Here is an 18,712-nt window from a genome sequence, read left to right as displayed (position 1 = left end):
GCTCGGAGGCAATCCTGACCTGACTATATGAATAGACTTCGAAGTCCAACAGGGTTTTTCTGTCTTCAGCTCCCCTAAATAGATGGGCACGTGCTGATGCAGTAGCTTACAACGAACACGCTTTTGGTTTCACTTGGAAGCCAAATCCCAACATACGCAATCCCCAGCTCCTTCGTGCCCTGATGGCTTGGCTGGCCCTCGCCGCGCACGCTGTGCTTTAATAACCCGTGAGTCGCCATGTTGTTCGCAGGCTGCCAGATTATTTATACTCCCATCTGTTCTTCCCCATCCGTAGCACTCGCCAGCCCTCCTCCCTCACTGCTATTTGCCTGGCTGGGAGACGCGCGCGGCGTCCCGACCCCTCTGTCGTTGGGCTGCCTTTTGACCCACTCCTGTCTCAGCTCATTAAAGCCATTTATCTTTGTAAGACCTAATAACCGTCGTTAGGGGGTATGCCGCAAAGGGCCTTATAAACGTAGCTGCCTTCACGGGTCTTGGGAGCGAGGATGTCTCCGAAATCAAAGGTGCCACTCGGGTGAGATGGAGCCTGGCGGTACCCCTGCGGACCAGGGAGAAGTTCTGATCTCTCTGCAGCTCCCTCCCGACCGTGGGTTTTGCAAGGAGGCAGGCGGGGAGAGCAATCCGAGGAGGTGGATGGAGCCAAGCCTGGTCTGAAACGCCCCGAGGGTCTGTTTGGCAGCACTGTACGAAAGGGTTGGAAGAGAAATGCTGGAGATGGTTCAAGCAAAGCAGACGGGCTGAGCGGGAACCGGGTCCCTCAGCTTTCCTTGTCCCTCTGGCTGTACGTTTAGCACGTGTGGTTTTCTTTCTCCGTTACATCCCGGCGTCTCTCAGGATGGTGAGAAGTTAGGAAAAGGACCTGATCCAGTGTACTTACTGCATCCAGGCTTGGTAGCGGGGAATTTGTGCATGACAACCTGAGCTCTTGCCTCCCGCATCCTTGGGCATGGCAATGTTTTCCACTGACAGGGGCTAACGTGCGCCTACAACCAGAGTCTGCTCCCGTGTCGGACCCGGGTGGGTGATACCTAAAAGTCATCCATCTAAAGACGGATGACTGTTCTCAAAGAAAGCAAAAGCCAGCTCTGGTCCGTAGCTGTTTTGCAGGGTGTTTGCAGCCCACGGTGTGCATTGAATTTGTTCTGATCCTCTCTTCTCTAACAAATTCCCATTGATTTCTCAATAACGATCTGAGGGCAGACTCAGTCCAAACAAGTGCCTGTGAGGACTCGGTCGCTATTCACGGCTGAGGTACTTATTTAGGGGTGTGAAAAGAGACACCGATGGTTTCACTTGGAGCACTCAAGTAGATGTTCCCACCTGTGTTTTCCTTTCCACTTGACTTTCCCACCTGTGAAGTGGGACCCCACTGTGCGTGTGACACAACCGGGATTCACTAGCGAACACTTGTGGAGCGGCGTGGCAGTCCGGAATGCCGTAAGACATTAAAAAACCGACCCAAACACAATCCCCTCTGCCCCAAGTGGATGCATCTCTCTGTCTTTTACCTCTGCTGCCCGTGCTTCCACCGCCCAGGCACACCGAAGCAGGCGCTGCGTAGGAGGGGATCTTTGCCCTAATGCCATCTGCGGCGGGCCGAGCCATACGGAGAAGGTGTATTTGGATTTAGACCGGCTACTCTGCAATGTTGCTGTTTCTATGGTAACTATTTTTTATTCAACAAGAGGAGCTTAAAAATCTGTAGGGCTAAATTTGATCCTAGGCAGAAGCATCTGCAGTTTTTAAGGGGCTCTTCAGTAGGTGCAGCTCGTAGCTGGCTCTCGTGCTCGTTACTTCAGGGTCATGGTATCTCTAAAGCCTCCTTCCCAGCACCCTTTCCTCTTCATCCCACCCCACATCTCTCCATTTTGGTCTTCCAGTGACTGCACTTGTCAAACCGAGGGACAATTTGCTCGTGTTGTGTCTTACCGGGGGATTTCTGTCTCCCTGCAGAGAGTGTGTCTTTAGGGAAAATTGCTCTGTGTTTAGCAAAGGAAGTTGATGAATCGCAAACAAGACTGATTCATCTCCAAATAATGCAAAGGATTGCATTTGGGAGGGTTTCTTTCTTTATTTTTTTTTTCTTTTGCTCAATTAAAAAACAAATGCCAGATTCCTGCAGAGGCAGTTTAACCACTGCTATTACTGTGTTTGTGACTGGTTACCACACATGAGCTTTGTGATTAAAATTAGGCTATTAGAAGCAGCCAGTTTCTTGGAGAATTAGAGAAAACACTGGGGGAAGCAATTTCTTTGAAAACAAAAACTGAATCAAATAATACGGTTCCAATCATACCAGATGGGGCCCACTTCTTCTGTGCCTTTTAGTAGGGTAAACCAGGAGAGATGTGACTGAAGGCAATAGCATTTCACACTGTTACAGTTGGTGAGGATTAAAAGAGGCTCAGGTCAATCATTTAATAAGTGCTCAGTGTTTATAATCAGCCTCCCAACTTTGCAACTTTTCAGCATTCAGACTTAATTCTGAATTTTGCACAAAGCTGCGGTCTTACGGTGGTGTGAATCTGACTGTTCTGGACCAAAAGAGCCCTGACTTCTAGAGTATCTGAAAATTAGAGTTCAAATTACAGACTCTTCCTCTCATCTATACACTGTGTAAGCTGCTGGGTTTAAAATGAGATGACTCCGGTGTTCTGTCTTGAGCAGAATGGGCTAAAAATGAACATTTCACAATCCGAAGGTGATGCCCTTCCTTGGGTTTGTGGACACAGCTAGAGCAACCGGCCCATAGTACGGCTTCCCGGAATGTCACGGGCAAAAGCAGCTTATCCAAGTCCCCCTGCTCTATCTGCATTACCCAGCGCACTGTAAAATTACCTGAGCTCCACTCTTGTGACATGGGCAAGTTTGAGTTTATTTACACTTAAATGACCTTTGCTGAGTAGGAATACTCAGAAGCCGGATTTAGCAAGGTATTTAGGTACCAGAAAGGGCAAATGACTATGATGATTTTGAAGTATATCTTTCTGAGTTCAAGACCTAAAGCCAATGCTTAGTAACTTTATTATTAGGACTTAAGCATGTCACCCACACAGGTACTTCCCTAAAGCCTGTCTGCATCCTTAAGAATCTGAGTACTTTTCTGAGTATGTTTGTGGATCTCTTTTGGAATGACGCTTAGGCTCCCAAGCCTCCTGACATTTTTGAAACCTGCACTGCTCGTTAGCTATGAAGGAGAGAATTAGGCAACTATCTCGGTACCTAAAGAAGAGGGTTGGGAATTAGGAGCCCGGTTCTCCTCCCAGCACTGTTGCCGACTTGTTATTTGACCTTCAGACGCTCCAGCTTTCAGCCCTGCAGGTGATGCTGGTTGCAGTGAGCTGTTGCAAAGCCCATCAGTATTTTTTGCAGAAGGGTGGCAGAAATACCGTGCGGTAGGAAGGTAAAGATGATGCAGATGCATACCAAAGCAGGGCTGCCTTTCAGATGGCCCGGCGGGTCACAGCCTGTGCGTGCTGGCAAATTTGCAAATGCATACTGCTCTAAACCCAGGAGCGTAGGGCTGAGTTTGATTGCTTCTTGGGGTTTGCAGTGAGAGCTGTGACAGCCCCGGCTTTTGCCAATGGATTTGGGCTGTAAGTGACAGACGTTCAGTGGAGGGTTATGCAATTTTCCATTCGTTACCCGTGAGCACCGTCGCAGGCTGTAATCCATCATGTTAGAGTTTGTGACCCTTTGAATAAGCGACTGTGGTGCTCGTGCCACGTTAATTCATTGTACTTTCTGTGGCATGATTTTTCACTTTGCTGTGAGGGACTCTTCTGCATCCTTGTTGATTGTCGATCCAGCTTACTTGACTGCTCTCCAGCTGTCAGAGGGTATTTCCATTGCCCACTCAGGGGTTGTGAACCCTGGGACAGGCAATCGGCTGGTGTAAATCCGTGTGGTCAGTGGGAAGCATTGACTGCCAGCGGGAGTGAAGGTTCACCGTGCACGAGGCTATAAAACACTCCAACTGGTCAAAAAATATTCTGCCTATTCATCTCCATTTCAAAGAAAACGGAAACTCACTTGGAGAAGTTGCTAGAAAATAATGGCTGGTGACATCCTCATAGGTGGCTTTGAACGCCGTGAAATAGCGGTAATGGGTCAGATTCTGCCACCCATAATCATTTCAGGCATTTCTTTTGCTCGGCTGCAGAGCCTGGCGGGGACCAGGGGAAAGTCTCACCCCTCCAGTCCTCTTGTAGCTGCTTTTATTAAACAGGCGTCTTTCCTGTCAGTGTGAATAAAAGGAGTAGAGAGCAGTTCATTATCCAGTGTATCACTTTGAGTCTAATACTAATTAAAAGCTTTGCCTTCACTTCTGTGGAACCTATTCTTAGAAATTATGTAAATTAATTGGAGTTTTGAAGAGGAGCATATGCCAAATCCTAAGTAATTCCCTGCTGGCTGAGGCAACTCCAGCACTGGAACTGGAGAACGGCATCAGGATCTTTTTTTCCTTTTGTGGCTGCAAAAATCTAGGGCTGCTTCAGTAAATTTTGATGCTTCTCTTTAGCAAATATGTGAGAGACATCAAATATCCAGACCCTGACCATTTGCCAGAGAGGTACAATATAAAGGCTTTTTCTCCATGAAAGCTTTTCCATCTCAAAAAATGACATTTAACACAGACAAGCTTTTTACTTCTGCAGCTCTTCTCCAAACAAATGTATGTTCCTGCTTCAAAGAGGATTTTGACCCTCAACAGGGAGATGCACCCGAGATCCCATGAACTCCCCTTGCGAATTCACTCTTGCTATTAATTTAATGGGGAAGATATTTACATGCTATGCTGAATGAGAAGGGAGGTTTGATCCTAAGGGACATAGCACGTGGTGAAAAGAGGATATACTTTTGAAGCAAAATAGCTCTAAATGTTATTAGCCTTCCCCCCTCCCCAATTATTTTTTCCCTTTGACAAAGGCCAAAACAAATAGAAGGAGAAGAACCAAAGAAATGGATTCAGATAAAAGTGAGAAGCAATATGGTTTGGTCTCGATATATTTTGGTCTCAATCAACAAATCACTTAAAGTTGATGAAACTACTTGCATGTTTAAAGATAAACATGATTAAGTACTTTGGTGGATCTTGGCTTATTATGTATTGAAGCTGGATACGAGCGTGAATTGAATCCTGGAACTTCTGATGGGAAGATGCTGCAGTGTAAGCTTACTTCCAGGTGCACATTTTGCGAAGTTGCCTTTTCTTTACAACCTCACCCGAAGGATTAAGAGACGCTGGGTGTGGAACCTCATGCAGGAGGAGGCAGCCCTCCAGTCCAGATGTTTTTTGCCTTTGGAGATTTGAAGTTCAGTGCTGGCGAGGTCTGATTTCTGCAGCTATCATCTTTTCCCAGCTGAAACCTTTTCAGTAGTAAAGGAGGCAATTTTGACAACCTGTTTGTCTGATGCATCCCTTGTATTAGGCAACCTCTATGTACGAGGAGCCAGATTCTCTTCCCTGGTTCAGACTTTTATCCAATGAAACATTCTCTGTGTAAAGCTGCTAGAAATGGGTCTCCTGTCTCCCTAGGGCTTTAGTGATATGGAAGTGGCTGCCAGAAAGCACACGTATGGCTGGTGGTTATGCTGTACTGCAGGATGCTCACGCTCATGAACGTCTGCTCCTTCCTCAGCCGTTAGTTCGTTGCACTCTGGACCGTTATTGCTAAATCTTCCTCAGTTTCCCTATCTGTATATGCTTCTGCTGTGAGTCTAAAACCAGTAAGATTTTTTTTTTTGACTGCTTTTTTGTTCTCACAGAACAGGCTCCATAACACTGCAGGTTGGTAAGATGAAGACAACTCATTTAGTCGTGGTTGGAGCTTGTAAAAATCTGTGTCTCTAATGGCACCAGGAATGTAAGATCCCAGAATAGAAGTTGTTAAGTCTACAACTGAAGACAGTTCTTGGGAAGAGAAAGCACAATGACATACAATTTTGGATCAATAGAAAATCTTTTCAGAACAAGAATACAGCATGTAGCAAGGAATGTAGATGGGAATGACATTGCTAACCACTTACTAGATAGCAAGCTCTCTGCATGTATTTTGGAGCCGTCTGTATGTGTGCATTAAATATAAAATCATCTCTTTTTATGCTTGTATTGGCTAATGCACAGACTGCTTAGAAATACTGCAGGACATTTTTATTGAATGAACGCAAAATATGATCATTACTCTGGAATTAGGATGCCAACTCATACACCTATTAGGGGTCACGAGGGATGGATTCATTTGATAGATGTTAAACACTAAACTGGTGGCAAACCAGGGGGTTGAACCTGGGTTGCTTCTGAGTTTCAGGACTGCATCCTGCTGCCATCCCCAAAGCTGCTGGGTGCAACCCTCTGGGTGCAGCCCTTTGGATGCAGCCAGGTTTGATCCCAGGTGGAAGTGTTGCAGTGGGCATATACTTGAACACCGTTGCACGTTTTCCCACCGTGTTCTCTTGTTGCCCACATTTTCGGTCTGAGTTCATTGTCTGGGCTTTAGTCCACCTTTAGTCTCCCGGCTGGAGCAAAGGCCTTTCCATCTTGCAGCACGTGGAAACCAGCCCAGGTCCTTATATCGGTGTCCTGCAGAAACTAGAGATCCATCAAGGTCAATTAGGGCCGTCCTGAGCTGTTTGCATACATGCTGTGCATTACCCTGGGGGACGTCAGGTTGAATCTTGACACCTTCAGTTGCTATTAGATGGTAGTGGGTGTCAGAGGTGAAGAGGCTCTGCCCAGGGGAGATTTTCAAGTATTTGTTTCTCAGACAGGTCCTCCTTTTGGTGAGCACGATCTTGTTGACCAAGGTCAAGTTAGATGCTGCTGATGAGATGGACACACGTTGTGCTTTAGATAGGATGGGCTTGGTCCTGCAGATCTGTCCTCTAGGAGCGAGGGTGTCCCTTCTCTTTCTGTGGTTGGGTTAGCATGAAAATAAGGTAAGACCAGGAGTGCCCAGTTGGAGCTGGGGGTCTATCTGGTAATCGGCTAAGTGACAAAATCCATATGGACACATTTCAAATAGATTTTCAAATGTATTGGCCCTTCCTTGGTGGATGGCACTGGCATGCCATGTGTTCCTCTGTCCCATCTCTTCCCACAGGACCATGCTGATTTGCGAAACCACTTCTTCACTGTGGGGATGAAGCTGGAGGCGGTGAATATGAGGGAGCCGTTTCATATCTGTCCTGCATCAGTGACCAAGGTGAGCTCCCAGAAAGAAGGGATGAAAAGAGCCTGATTAGGAGCCTCTTACTGATTTCCACCACATTTAGGAAAACTCAAGAGTGGTACTTAATTGGCTGGAGAACACATTAAGAAATTTGTTTAAAATCCATGGATGTTCCTAAGTAATGAATTGTTTGTTTCCTACGAACATCATCAGCTGACTATATGCACTTAGATCCAATGGGGATGAGTATGTCCATCTACCACTTCCATGTAAAAACCAAAATGATCCCTCTTTTATCTCTGTCTCCCATCCATGCATATGTATTTTCCCTGCACATCTGGGAAACCTTTTGAAATAAAACGGCTGGGTGGAGGCCGCAGCTGGATATTTAATCCACACTCTCAAAGGCAAGAGAGAGGAAGGCTCTGGGGTCTCCAGGATCGCTTCCAGTCCCTGCTTAGCTATAGACACACTGGGTAATCTTGAAGCCCAGCACTTTCCCTTGCCTCAGTTTACCTGCCTCTTAAACTTGGACTTTGATCTCTCTGGTAGAAACGCTTTGATGAAGAGTGTTAGGTGAGAGCGGGTTATTTTCAGGAATAGTTTGATTCCAGGGCCTGGCTGTTTCTAGCTTTCCACGTTACCTAATGTTATAGCAAATTTAACGTCTGATTTTGTTTTATTCTGTTTAACCCCTTAGGTTTTTAACAATCATTATTTACAAGTGACCATTGATGACTTGAGACCTGAACCCAGCAAAATCTCAATGCTTTGCCATGCGGATTCCTTAGGGATCTTGCCAATACAGTGGTGCCTTAAAAATGGAGTCAATCTCACACCTCCCAAGGGTTCGTATTCCTTCTTGGTGATTTGCAGGTTTCCTCTAAAGGAAGTTTGCTTGTTGTTATTGCCTTAAAACCACGATGCTGTTCACAGCAGAGCATCATCCTAAGTATCTCAAGCCAGAGTGGCTCTCTTGAGTCGCTGGGGCTGCTCTGGCTCATACCAGCTCGTGAACATCTCTGCAAACGTGTCTTGCTGGTGGATTGATTTCCGTGTGCTTTGTAGTCTGAAGCAGGCTGCACCGAAGCCTAGCGAATTCCTGTGAAATGCATCTTCGCGATGCTTTGTGCGTGTAGAGAGCAAAAGGAGCATTAAAAGTTTGTATCATGCTAGAGGCAAACCAGGCATCTCCCTGTAGTTTCCACCTTGGTACGACGCCGAGGCCAAGCAAAGCTCCTAAATCTAAATGTCTCAGCTAAACTCACAGCTGCCTGCCCAGGAGTGTGTAGGCATTTCCTTAGCTGTCTCAAAAAAACCCAGGTGAGGGCAAATTGTGAGCAGCCTACAAGTCAGAGCCAGGGGAAACAGCCTCCAACCCTGCTATTTCCCAACTTTGTAGCAGTGCAGTTAATTACTTGCAATTTCAGACAACCACCTGCGGTGCCCTAGCAATATTTCTTTGCTTGCAAAATGTGTTAGTTCTCTGGAATTTTAGATTTTTGAAGCTGGCTGGAATGTTGACCCTTTGCCAAAATTTGGTGTTGCTTGGGAGAAAAAGGAATGCCTCCAAAAAAAAAAAAAAAAAAAAAAATCCCACTAAGTTTTGCACATGCAGATTTGTCTTAATTTTGGAAAAAGTATGCTGCTGCCAAGCCCAGGGAAGCAAAGAGTTATTCCCTACCAGAGTCAGAGTCCTCTTATGTATATCCAGAATGTCTCTTCAGCACATGTGATTTGAAATTCCCACCAAAGTCCTGGAGTCCTGTGTGTGCAGCTGCATACGGTGCATCCATAATTAGTCTCTTGCTTTTACTGAAATAAACGTGCTGTCTGGATGTTTTAGCTCCCTCCTGCTTAAATCCAGGTGTAATGATAATGTCAGTGTAAGAGCTCGCTGATATTGGCCAGAAAAGCTGCTAAAAATGAAAGTAAATGGAATGTTTTGGGTTTTTTCATCCCAAGTTCTTATGCAGCTTCCCCCAGGCCAGCTAATTAACTAAAGTAGACCATAGGCCAAACATTTCCCTTTACAGGGTCATGGCCTAATAATTTCCAATCCATACAAAGCCTGTCTGAGGAGGTGTTTTACAGGTCAAGTGCATGCAAACTCTCTTTTAAATGCCAGCATTTTTAGAAGTGGCTGTAGCATCCATCATATTGGTATTTCTCAACTTGGCCAGTAAAGTCTAAGGGGCAAGTAATTATCTGGTGTGATGCCTGATGACTGGGGTCCACCTGGGCTCCTGGGAAAGTGTAGAAAGTCTTCCCTCATTCCGCTGATGAAAATAGTTTGTTTTCTGCTGTCAGATCAGAAATTGTGGAGGGAAGCTATTAAAAAGGTATAAAGAAGTGGCAGATAGATGCATGCTATATATTGCCGTGTTTGTTACATTATGCGTGAGGGCTGCATGCCCAAACTGTGTTTTAGGACCTTTGGTGTCAAAAAACTCTTCCATTGGCAGATACACTGTTTGAGTCACTAAAATATAATCAGATATTAGAATGATTTCTTTAAAAAAAAAACAAACAAAAAACCCAAAATACAACAAAGCCCCACAAACCACCAAAAAAGAAAGCACAGGGAAAGTGAAAAGCATCCAAACTCCCACTGAGGGAGCCAGTCTTCTCTGAGCAGAATAATACCAGCTTTGGATAAAGAAATAACCAGAACTGATAGGAGTGGGCTGCGATGCTGCGAAAGCGAGGAAGGCTGTGGTGTGAGCAGGCTGCTAATGAGCAGGTCTGCAGGGGGAAGAAATCCCACCATTTCCACCCAAATCACTGGACAGCCCTGCCTGCCTTGGGGTGTCCAGAATTGCCCCTTCTCACACCAAATTTGACCAGCCTTCTGCTTCCCAGTGCTCATGCGTTTCCAGCCAACATCATCCTTAACAGAGGATATTTTGACCATTTTTATTGTTGCCCAAATGGCTCTCCCTGTTGAAAGGCAAGAAGTTCCCGTGGAGCGAAAGCTGAAAATGGAAGAAGTCCTTTTTGGTTTTGTGAAAACGATTTCTTTGCTGTATTCTGGGCTTGGGTTTTTTGGTTAATTTTTGGTTGACAAGGAGGTTTTCGGATTTTAAAATTACCTGATTTATTTTATCAAAACAGTGTGCCAGGTTGGGGTATTTGGGTTCAGAGTCCTTTATTTGCCTGATACCCATTTTCTGGCCTTTTTGCCTATCAGGTCTTTGTTAAAGCCAAACTCACAGTAGATGAGTCATGAACAGGAGGTGCAAACATTTGCTACTAGAAATAGAGCACAGTATTTTCCTGTACGGTGCCAAAAATGAATACCCATTTACTGCTGCTGTATAAACATTGAACAAGCGCTGTTTATATTTATTAGAGCTGGATTTATAGACCACTTCCCTTTAGAGTAACAACCATTGTTCCTTTTTATGAGCTATTAAGAGGGGGAAAAACATTTCAGTAGCGCTCCTGGTTGTAAGGCTTACTAAGGAAATGCCACTTCCAAAACCTCCAGTACATTTGTATTGTTATATTTGCTTCTGATTAGACAGCTGAGCTCTTCCATGCTGAGAGTTGAGACAGCAAACACAATGAGGTTTTACATGTTTGAGGAGCAGCAGTTGAATCACGCAAGCAAAGCTTTGAACGTTATTACTTGGGCTGAGCCTTAAAGGATGATGGTATATGAATGCTAATGGAGGTGTTGGGTACGGGGTAGCTCCCCATCTGCTGAGGGAGGTAGCTTATATCATGATGCTCCACGCTCCCAGCCATACATTTGAAGCCAGTTCCTGAGTATGCTCCTCTTGGAGTCATCCTCGTTGGGCTGCTGAAGTGAGTTATGGAAAACTCTGTAACTGCTGCCCCAGGTTTCGTTCCTGATAAAGTCTACGGCAAAAGATTTCAGTGGTGCGGGGCCAAGCCAACGGGTGGTTGTGCAGTGGCAACACACTCAAGTTTTTATACCTCACTGAAACCTTGTCCACGTGCCTTTTCCATCCACTCTGGCCAAGATTTTGCGTAGCTTGCAGTTAAGATTCAAAACCTGTCCACGAGGGGCTTAAATCGGAGATGAGAACGTGCAGGGTGCGGGCAGGTTTTTGGGTCTCTGAAGGCAACGTCCTCTGGCAGCTGGGGTGGACCCCAGGTGGTTTAATGTAGACAACTGCGCTGTGGCTGTCCCCACCTGAGCCCATCACCCTGGCTTCTTCTGGAATCAGTGGAGAGGAACTTTTCGTGGGGTAATTCTGTGCCTTCTGCAGCAGGACAGACAGTTCACCTCTAGATCTGCCTGGTTTTCCATGGACTCTTCAGGGAACGCAGGGTGACAGGCGCAGTTGTAGGCATCTCCACCGCAAACATCTGTATGCGATCAGATGAATCCTGTTCCGATGCGAAGTGATGTGTGCTTCTCCTGTTTTCCATTTCATTTTATGAAGCTGAGAAGTACCCAGCAAACAAATAACTGGAGAGAAAAAAGGAGATAGAGGAGATATGGGAAGAGAATGCTGTTGCAGAAATTGGTTGTTAAAAAACAGTGCAAGGATATTTATTTTTTTTATGAAAAATGAACATTCAGTAAAAGTAATTGCCCTTTTTTACTTCCTTGTGCATGTTTATTTCTAGCTTTCCAATTATTATGCACTTTCATGCCCCACAGAGACAGGCATCTTAGCTCAAGGCTTTATCTCATTAATTTGTTTGTCGTGTATGCAATCATTAGGATTAGAAGTTCATCTTATCCCAGATACTTGCATCTTAGCTGGTTCCTTGGGACTTTATTTTCAAAATTTTTACCTCCTTTTTTGAATCTGGGTGACTGATAGTTGACTGCACTCAGTATTCCAGTCCTTTCTTGCCTACAAAAAATGTCACAATTTTCATTTTCATAAATGATTAATTCCTATCTGATCTTGAGTGTCCCGTTTTGACTATCAATGAAAAAGGCATTAAGGGATGTTCTGTGAAATAAGGCCGGCCTGAGATGCCAGGAAGGGAGATTGAGGGGAGAATTTGGCCTTTAAGTGACTTTTGAAACTTTCCAGTGTGAGCAGTTCTGCAATAATGTTATTAGAGTACCAACAATATCATCACAGGGCCCTCAAAAGGATTAGCAGTCATTGGTTTCAAGCATTGTGAAAATATAGACTAAGAGGCAGACAAAAAAAAAAAACCCCAAAAGCAAATTAAAAAACCTCCTCTCTGTCCCAAGAGTTTATTGCCTAAATAGCCATGTAAGAAGAATGGATGAGCCGAGGTCTGTTTTGTCTCTCTGTGATGGGACTGTTTGAGAGATGCTTATATAAATCAATTTTTTTTCCTAGCAGCAGAGGCTGAAGGGATCATCCAGTTGCTGAGACTTTAGTCTGGGAGCTGGGAAATCTGTGTTCATTTTCCTCCTCTGTTCCAGAATTCTATAAAACCTTGGATAACATCTTCACTGTGGTGGGATTCAGCTCACGTACACTGAGCTGCTGGGAAGTCATTCATGGAGGGTATCAATGAATATATCAATGATATATTCATATATCAATGATATATTGATATATCAATGAAGAGAGAGGAGAATTTATCTCATGCTTTGAAAGAGAGGATGGATCAGCTTCTGGTTGTGCTGGTCCTCTCCCTGTCCGCTGCTGAGGGACCCTTGATGTCCAGTTCCATAACCCCATCTTTTAGATAGCTAAAGGAAGGAGAAAGGAGTCGATGACTAGCCCCACCTGGAAATTGGGGACAGTAGCACTTCTTGGTAGTTCTAGGTTCATTAAAGCCTGGGAGATGCTCACAGGAAAGGGAAAATAAGGAAAATAAATATGTTTTATTACTTTTTAATGAAGACCTGGAGTGTTCGAAGTGAAATGCAGAAGGTGTGTGAGTGGGGGCTGGAGAAGCGTTGGCTCTGGCTCTCGTGGTGTATAAACAGGCATCCTGCTGATACTGTGTAGTTCACCGAGGTGGGATGGGATTCTGAAACACAACTGGTCATCTGCTTGGGGCCCATTTCGTGCTTTCTCTCTCTGGTGTGACGTGGTGGCTGATGGCACTTGCTGTTTTGTCATCCTGCAGGTTACTCTGGCCAGGACTTTGACTGGGCAGACTACCAGAAGCAGTGTGGAGCGGAGGCAGCGCCTCACCTGTGCTTTAGAAACGTAAGTTCTCTTTTTTGCCTTTGTGTCGCTGCTCTTGATCCATGTGAAACGAAATAGCTTGCACGGAAAAACTGCAGCAAGGCTTTGGGAGGTTCCCCCAGACCGCCATGAGTCTGTCTGAGGAAGGAAGCTGGAGACGTGTTTCAGGTCTCCATCCCTAAAAAAGAGGAAAAAATCTTACTCTTACCTTTATCTGATTCATTTAGATTTCCTGCTCTTCATCTCCTCTCTGATTTTGTACAGCACCTAGCACAAGAAGGTTCTCAGCTGATCATTGCAAGTAATTCAAGTGCTATTAAAAGAAAATAAACTAGGTAAAAAAAAATTGCATGCTGTCATCTGGCCCTTTTCATATTTTGGGTGTTTTCTCTGGTTCCCGGGAAGATACATTTAACCAAACCAAATGTGTTTAAAAGCTACGATTGAAACTGTTGAGCTCAGACGGTGAGAAGTGATTAACCTGCATGGATGCTCTGGTCTTTGGGACAGTTCATGTGCTTTCTTGATAAGCAACAGTGATGTGAGAGCGAGCAGCACATCGTTATGCTGGAGGCCGTCAACATTCAGAGCTTTTGAAATAGTCTTTTCTGGCAATGACAGTCTGGCATGGCTTGATCCGACGTATTCATCACTTGGTGAAAGGCAGATGTAGCCTTCTGCCTTTTCCAATAACCTGGTGCTCTTCCTCCTGCTCCCATCAGCTGGTGGAAGTTGAGATCCCATCAGTAACCGAAAACGTGGTGGTACCTAAAAAGACCACAGAAGGGCTTGCAAAATAAAGTGGTGTTGTGAACGGTGGACAAGCCGATTCCTCCAGGAGTTACACAGCCTTTCGCTGTACTCGGAAGTCACAAGACTGGGGGACAGGGTGTTTGTGAAAAGCAGAATGGAGACGGTCTCGCAAGACACCAGCCATGGTTTTGCATTGCCTTCCCCATCTGTGGTGGCCCAAGGGCAGCCTGGCTTGGAACAGACCTTTGGTGGTGAATTGATGAATTTGAACACTTTTTATTAATAAATTCGGAGTACCTGTATCATCAACAGAGTTTGACCTGGGAATCAAATCCAAGTTAGGATTTCTTTGCCCCGTTTATTGTGGTATCCCATGCAAAACCCTCTGCCTCAAGGGACTTTAAGGGAAGATTTCTGAAAGCACTGATGGAAGCTGGACAATGCTGCATCGCACCAATAGAGTGGAACAATTGTCACATTTCTTCTCTTCTGCAAGCACCTCTTCCTTTTCTCTATATCTCTTTTCGTTTTGTCAAGTAACGGATCTATGCTCTCAATGCTGGCGTCTTGAGAATAGTTTCTGCATAATACGCTCCAAAGATTAAATCAGGTCTAAGCACTTTTTTTTTTCCTTTTTTTTTAAGGAAACGCATTCATCAGATGAACACGTGTCTGTTATTCTTTTACTCTCGATAACACAGTTCTCTGCAGAGAGATGTAATTTCGCTGTTGTCTTTTACACAACCTCCCTGGCAGGTTGGTCCATTTGTTTCGTGGCTGTGAGCGGCTCTTTGAAAGAAGCTGTATTGCAAGCACATCTTCCACCTAGCGCAGCCAGACGTGGTGCTGGAAGTGATATGCTGTAACTGTTTCCCTGGGGGGGATATTTAACGAGGAGAGGCAGTTATGAAATGGATTGACATGACCAAATGCTTAGTAAAATAAACTCCCAGCTAACTGTTTTGCCATTGATTCTGTATAAATTAGCCTCCAGCACCGAATTGCAATGAAAGGAACCGGTGTGATGATAAATGATGTTTCCTTGTTAGGCAACATAAAAGCCATTTAAACAAACTCACCCTGCTTTTCTGCAGTCCTGGCCACTGGCAGCTTTTACATGGTGAGACTGATCTGTGTCCCGAGCAAGGCTTGTGACGGTCCAAGCAATGTTGGAGAGTAGCAGCGCTTTCCTGGAAGGCCTCTTGATGAAAAAAAAAGAAGAAGAAAAAAAAAAAAAAAAAAAAAAAAAGACAAAATCTAGAAGGTTTTAGTCTCACAAAGAGCTCCCAGTGATTGTTCAAGGTGAAGTGCCCATGGTGGTAGGTGCTGTACAAATAGCAGAAGGGGTGAATTTGAGTCTGGCTTTCAGCTGCTGCATGAGAGATTGGTGTCATTTTGAGTCAGTGACAATTATTACCCATCTTAATTATTATTAGCCAAAATCGCAGCCAAGAGGGGGAACCTTTTTGTGGTGGTATGTGCAGAGAGATGCAAGCACCCAGAGCTGATGTGTTGTGGAATGGGTGGGACAGATGGGAGGAAAATGCAAGAAAAGGAAGCCGTGGCATGGCCACAGGTATTTCATTAGTCTGTTTTGGGGAATAGTGGTGGTGGGGATATTGGGAAGGGACTGACCTTAAGTGAAGGAGGAGAGGACGCTGGAAGGCACAGAGGGTAAGGATGAAAGTAGGTGAAGAGTAGCTTGAGGCTCGGCTTGTGGGGAAGGTTTTGGAGAGGTTATAGGGTCTTGGGATCCCTCTGCAGTTGGGATCACCTGCAATGACCACAAACAGGAGCTGTGGTTTGTACGTTAGGGCTGAGCCATCCTGGCTCTGGCAGGAGCAGGGGGGACTGGTCAGGAGCCTGCTGCTATCACACGGCCAGGGCAGCCTCAGGCTGAAGCAGTTTGCTCAGGCGTATATTAGCCTACAGTGGTGGTACCTGAATGATTTGAACTGCAGCTTCTCTCAGGCTCCCAAACTCTTAGTACAACGGGGGGTGCTGCGTTCTCGCAAGCTCGTGACTCCACATTTTGGTCCTGTGTTTCTACTTGGGGTGATGACCGCTCGTTTGGGGATCATTGCTGTAGAATCTGACCTGGCTTTGCCTTCAGTGGAGAAGAGTGGGAGGGCAGCGGGGGCCTCAGATAACCCATGAAAGACCTGTTTCTTTGGTGCTGTATTTAAGTGTACAAGGTACAGCTGTAGCAGTAAACACAGCTGGCTCCATCTACACCTACCTGCAGCTGATGAACTAATGTACCTAAAGTCTACAGAGAAGGACCTTGTACCTTAAGCTTAAAATACTCTATGAAGAAAAACATACTTGAATCAGTTACAATTTCTCCAGACTTAGTCAGCCTGGGCAACTAAATGTGGGAAGAAGTTTCTCTGGTCTCAGGCAAGGTGGGTTATTTGCTTTACAAGGCTTCTTCTAGCAAGGTGAAAGATGCTCAGACGCAGCAGATCTGGGAACCCTCTGTGTAGTATTTTGCCACCAACAGTGGCCAGCAAATGCATCGTTAGCGATCATTCAAATATACTTGGAGCTGGTGTGGAGTAACCTCCTCGCAGTCTCTGAGAGTTAGGGATTGGAGTAAACCATGAAATACATTGCTTCCTGATTTGTTGCCATCGTTGTTTTTTTTCGTATGGGTGTCCAGGGTAGCTTCCTGTTGAATCTGGATGCCTTTGTGTTCTTCAGTGTATCCTGCACTTCCAGTGAAAAGCAAACCATGCTAAATTTATTCTTCCCAGTGGACACCCTAATTAAAGTCATGGAGTGCTGCAGTGCCGTGTTTCAGTGTTGGTCCTTGACTCTTTCAGACATCCTTCAGCCGTGGCTTTACTAAGAACATGAAGCTGGAGGCGGTGAACCCCAGAAACCCTGCAGAGATATGTGTCGCTTCTATCACCTCAGTTAAAGGACGGTTAATGTGGCTTCACCTTGAAGGTATGTGCTGTAAAGGCTTCTGCTGTTTGTGTGGTTCACTCAAATGCTCTCTTAATTTTGTCCTTCATCCTCTGCACAATAGTGCTTTCTCTAGCCTTTCCTTTTTATACACATTGACCAATAATAATAGATTATAATAATAATAAATGTTATTAAGAATTATCTTCCCCTGCTCTCTCCACGAGGGAGCCACAAGATCTTCCACCCTCCCATCCATCTGGGCTCTATCTGCATGATCTCCGTTGATGATAGAAACCTCCTCACTGCCATCATGGTAGGCCTCCATCCTGGGAATGGATGTTTGCCTCACTTGTGCGGCTGAGACTTCCACTGTGATTTCCAACAGGCTCTCGTGGGATCTCCTGTCCCCCTGAAACCTCCTTCCTTCCTTCCTCTTCCTTTCACTCCTTTTTTTTCACCTAGGCCCATAAAATGTCTGCATTATATGCTGCTTCTCACTATGGCCATCGCATGTTCACATCCCTCCTCTCTGTGGCTGGACAATTTCCTTTGCCGATCTAGGAGAGCTCTTGTAGGCAGTAACCCTGTAACGCAGACCTTAGAAAGCCATCATCCCACGGAGAACACCACCCACCACTGTACAAGCAGTATTAGGAGAGTGCTGAAAAACTAGCAGAGCATAATACCATATAAAAACTTCCATTTCTGCCTTCCTTGAAATGAGGTAGAGATGAGCTCATATTTAATGTTGTTTTGCTCTTGGGACATTCTTTCTCAATTCATCTGGGCAAGGATTTCTTAGGTAAGTGTAATTTAGAACAACACAGGGATTCTTCTTATTGCTTTAAAACCAGTGTTATTTGTAAAGTCACCGAGAGCAGAATGCCATGCTCATTTAAGTGTTTTTGTGATAAACCATACATTTGTTGTAGCATGTATCTTTGTCACAACATAGTTTAATTTTTACCCATCAAGGTAACACTCTGTTGTTTGAAGCTACTGGCTTCACCTGTAATGAATATAAGAGCTTCAGTTTCCCTCTGAAATCAATAGTAATTGGGGCAGCATTGACTGCAAATGCAATATGCTGCTTTGCTTTCTTCTGGAGAGCCATGAAAATATCAAAGGCACTTCTAGTGGCCCATAGTCCTGCTCATCACCAGCCTCTAAGATCTGTGCTTCTGCCTATTGAAGAATGCATAAGGCAGATGTGTTGCTGCCAGCCCTGACGCAGTCAAAAATCAACACCGTGCTGGAACACACCATTTGCAAAATAAAATGCATTCGGTTAAGCTACCATGATGGTTCAGGGAGACGTGATGTCTCCACCGCTCTGCCTGCAATCACGTGCTGATAGGTAGATCACTGCGCAGCTCTCCTTATGCATTTCTGATAGATGCCGCTAGATGTTTCAAGGCATCCCTGAGAGATTGGGCTGATGAAAGAGCAGCGTCTCTTAAACACTTGCTACGTACAACCCCAGGCGATACAATGGCACGTTGTCTCAGTGAGCTGGGAGGAAGGCAAGACGCGGTCCTGTTCTGCAGCTCAGGGAGTACGGCATGGTGTGGGTATCCCAGTCTCCTAACGGGAGTAAGGGATGGGGAGAAACAAAGCTTGTGCTGGGCTCCAGGTTGCAGAGTTGTCCTGCAGAGAGCAGAATCAAAAGGCAACAGAGCAAGACTTTCCTTTGCTAAAGTCAGCGACACCTGCTTGCTCCGTGGGAGCTCTGTAGCAGGAGGTGGGAAG

The 18,712-nt window shown here is 45.2% G+C and overlaps 1 protein-coding gene across 1 annotated transcript in view; it reads left to right on the top strand.

Annotated features, from left to right (window-relative positions):
• SFMBT2 (Scm like with four mbt domains 2) overlaps positions 1-18,712 on the top strand; it is a 117,723-nt gene that overhangs the window by 65,862 nt on the left and 33,149 nt on the right. Inside the window, exons 8-11 of the mRNA XM_049813810.1 lie at positions 7,125-7,226; positions 7,894-8,041; positions 13,236-13,318; positions 16,876-17,002. Of these exons, the coding sequence (XP_049669767.1) occupies positions 7,125-7,226; positions 7,894-8,041; positions 13,236-13,318; positions 16,876-17,002 (460 nt within the window). The remainder of the gene's footprint in view (positions 1-7,124; positions 7,227-7,893; positions 8,042-13,235; positions 13,319-16,875; positions 17,003-18,712) is intronic.

Source organism: Accipiter gentilis, chromosome 11 (genome assembly GCF_929443795.1).
Source record: "Accipiter gentilis chromosome 11, bAccGen1.1, whole genome shotgun sequence".
In the NCBI taxonomy this organism is placed as follows: Eukaryota; Metazoa; Chordata; class Aves; order Accipitriformes; family Accipitridae; genus Astur; species Astur gentilis.
This window is presented reverse-complemented; position numbering and strand designations above follow the sequence as displayed.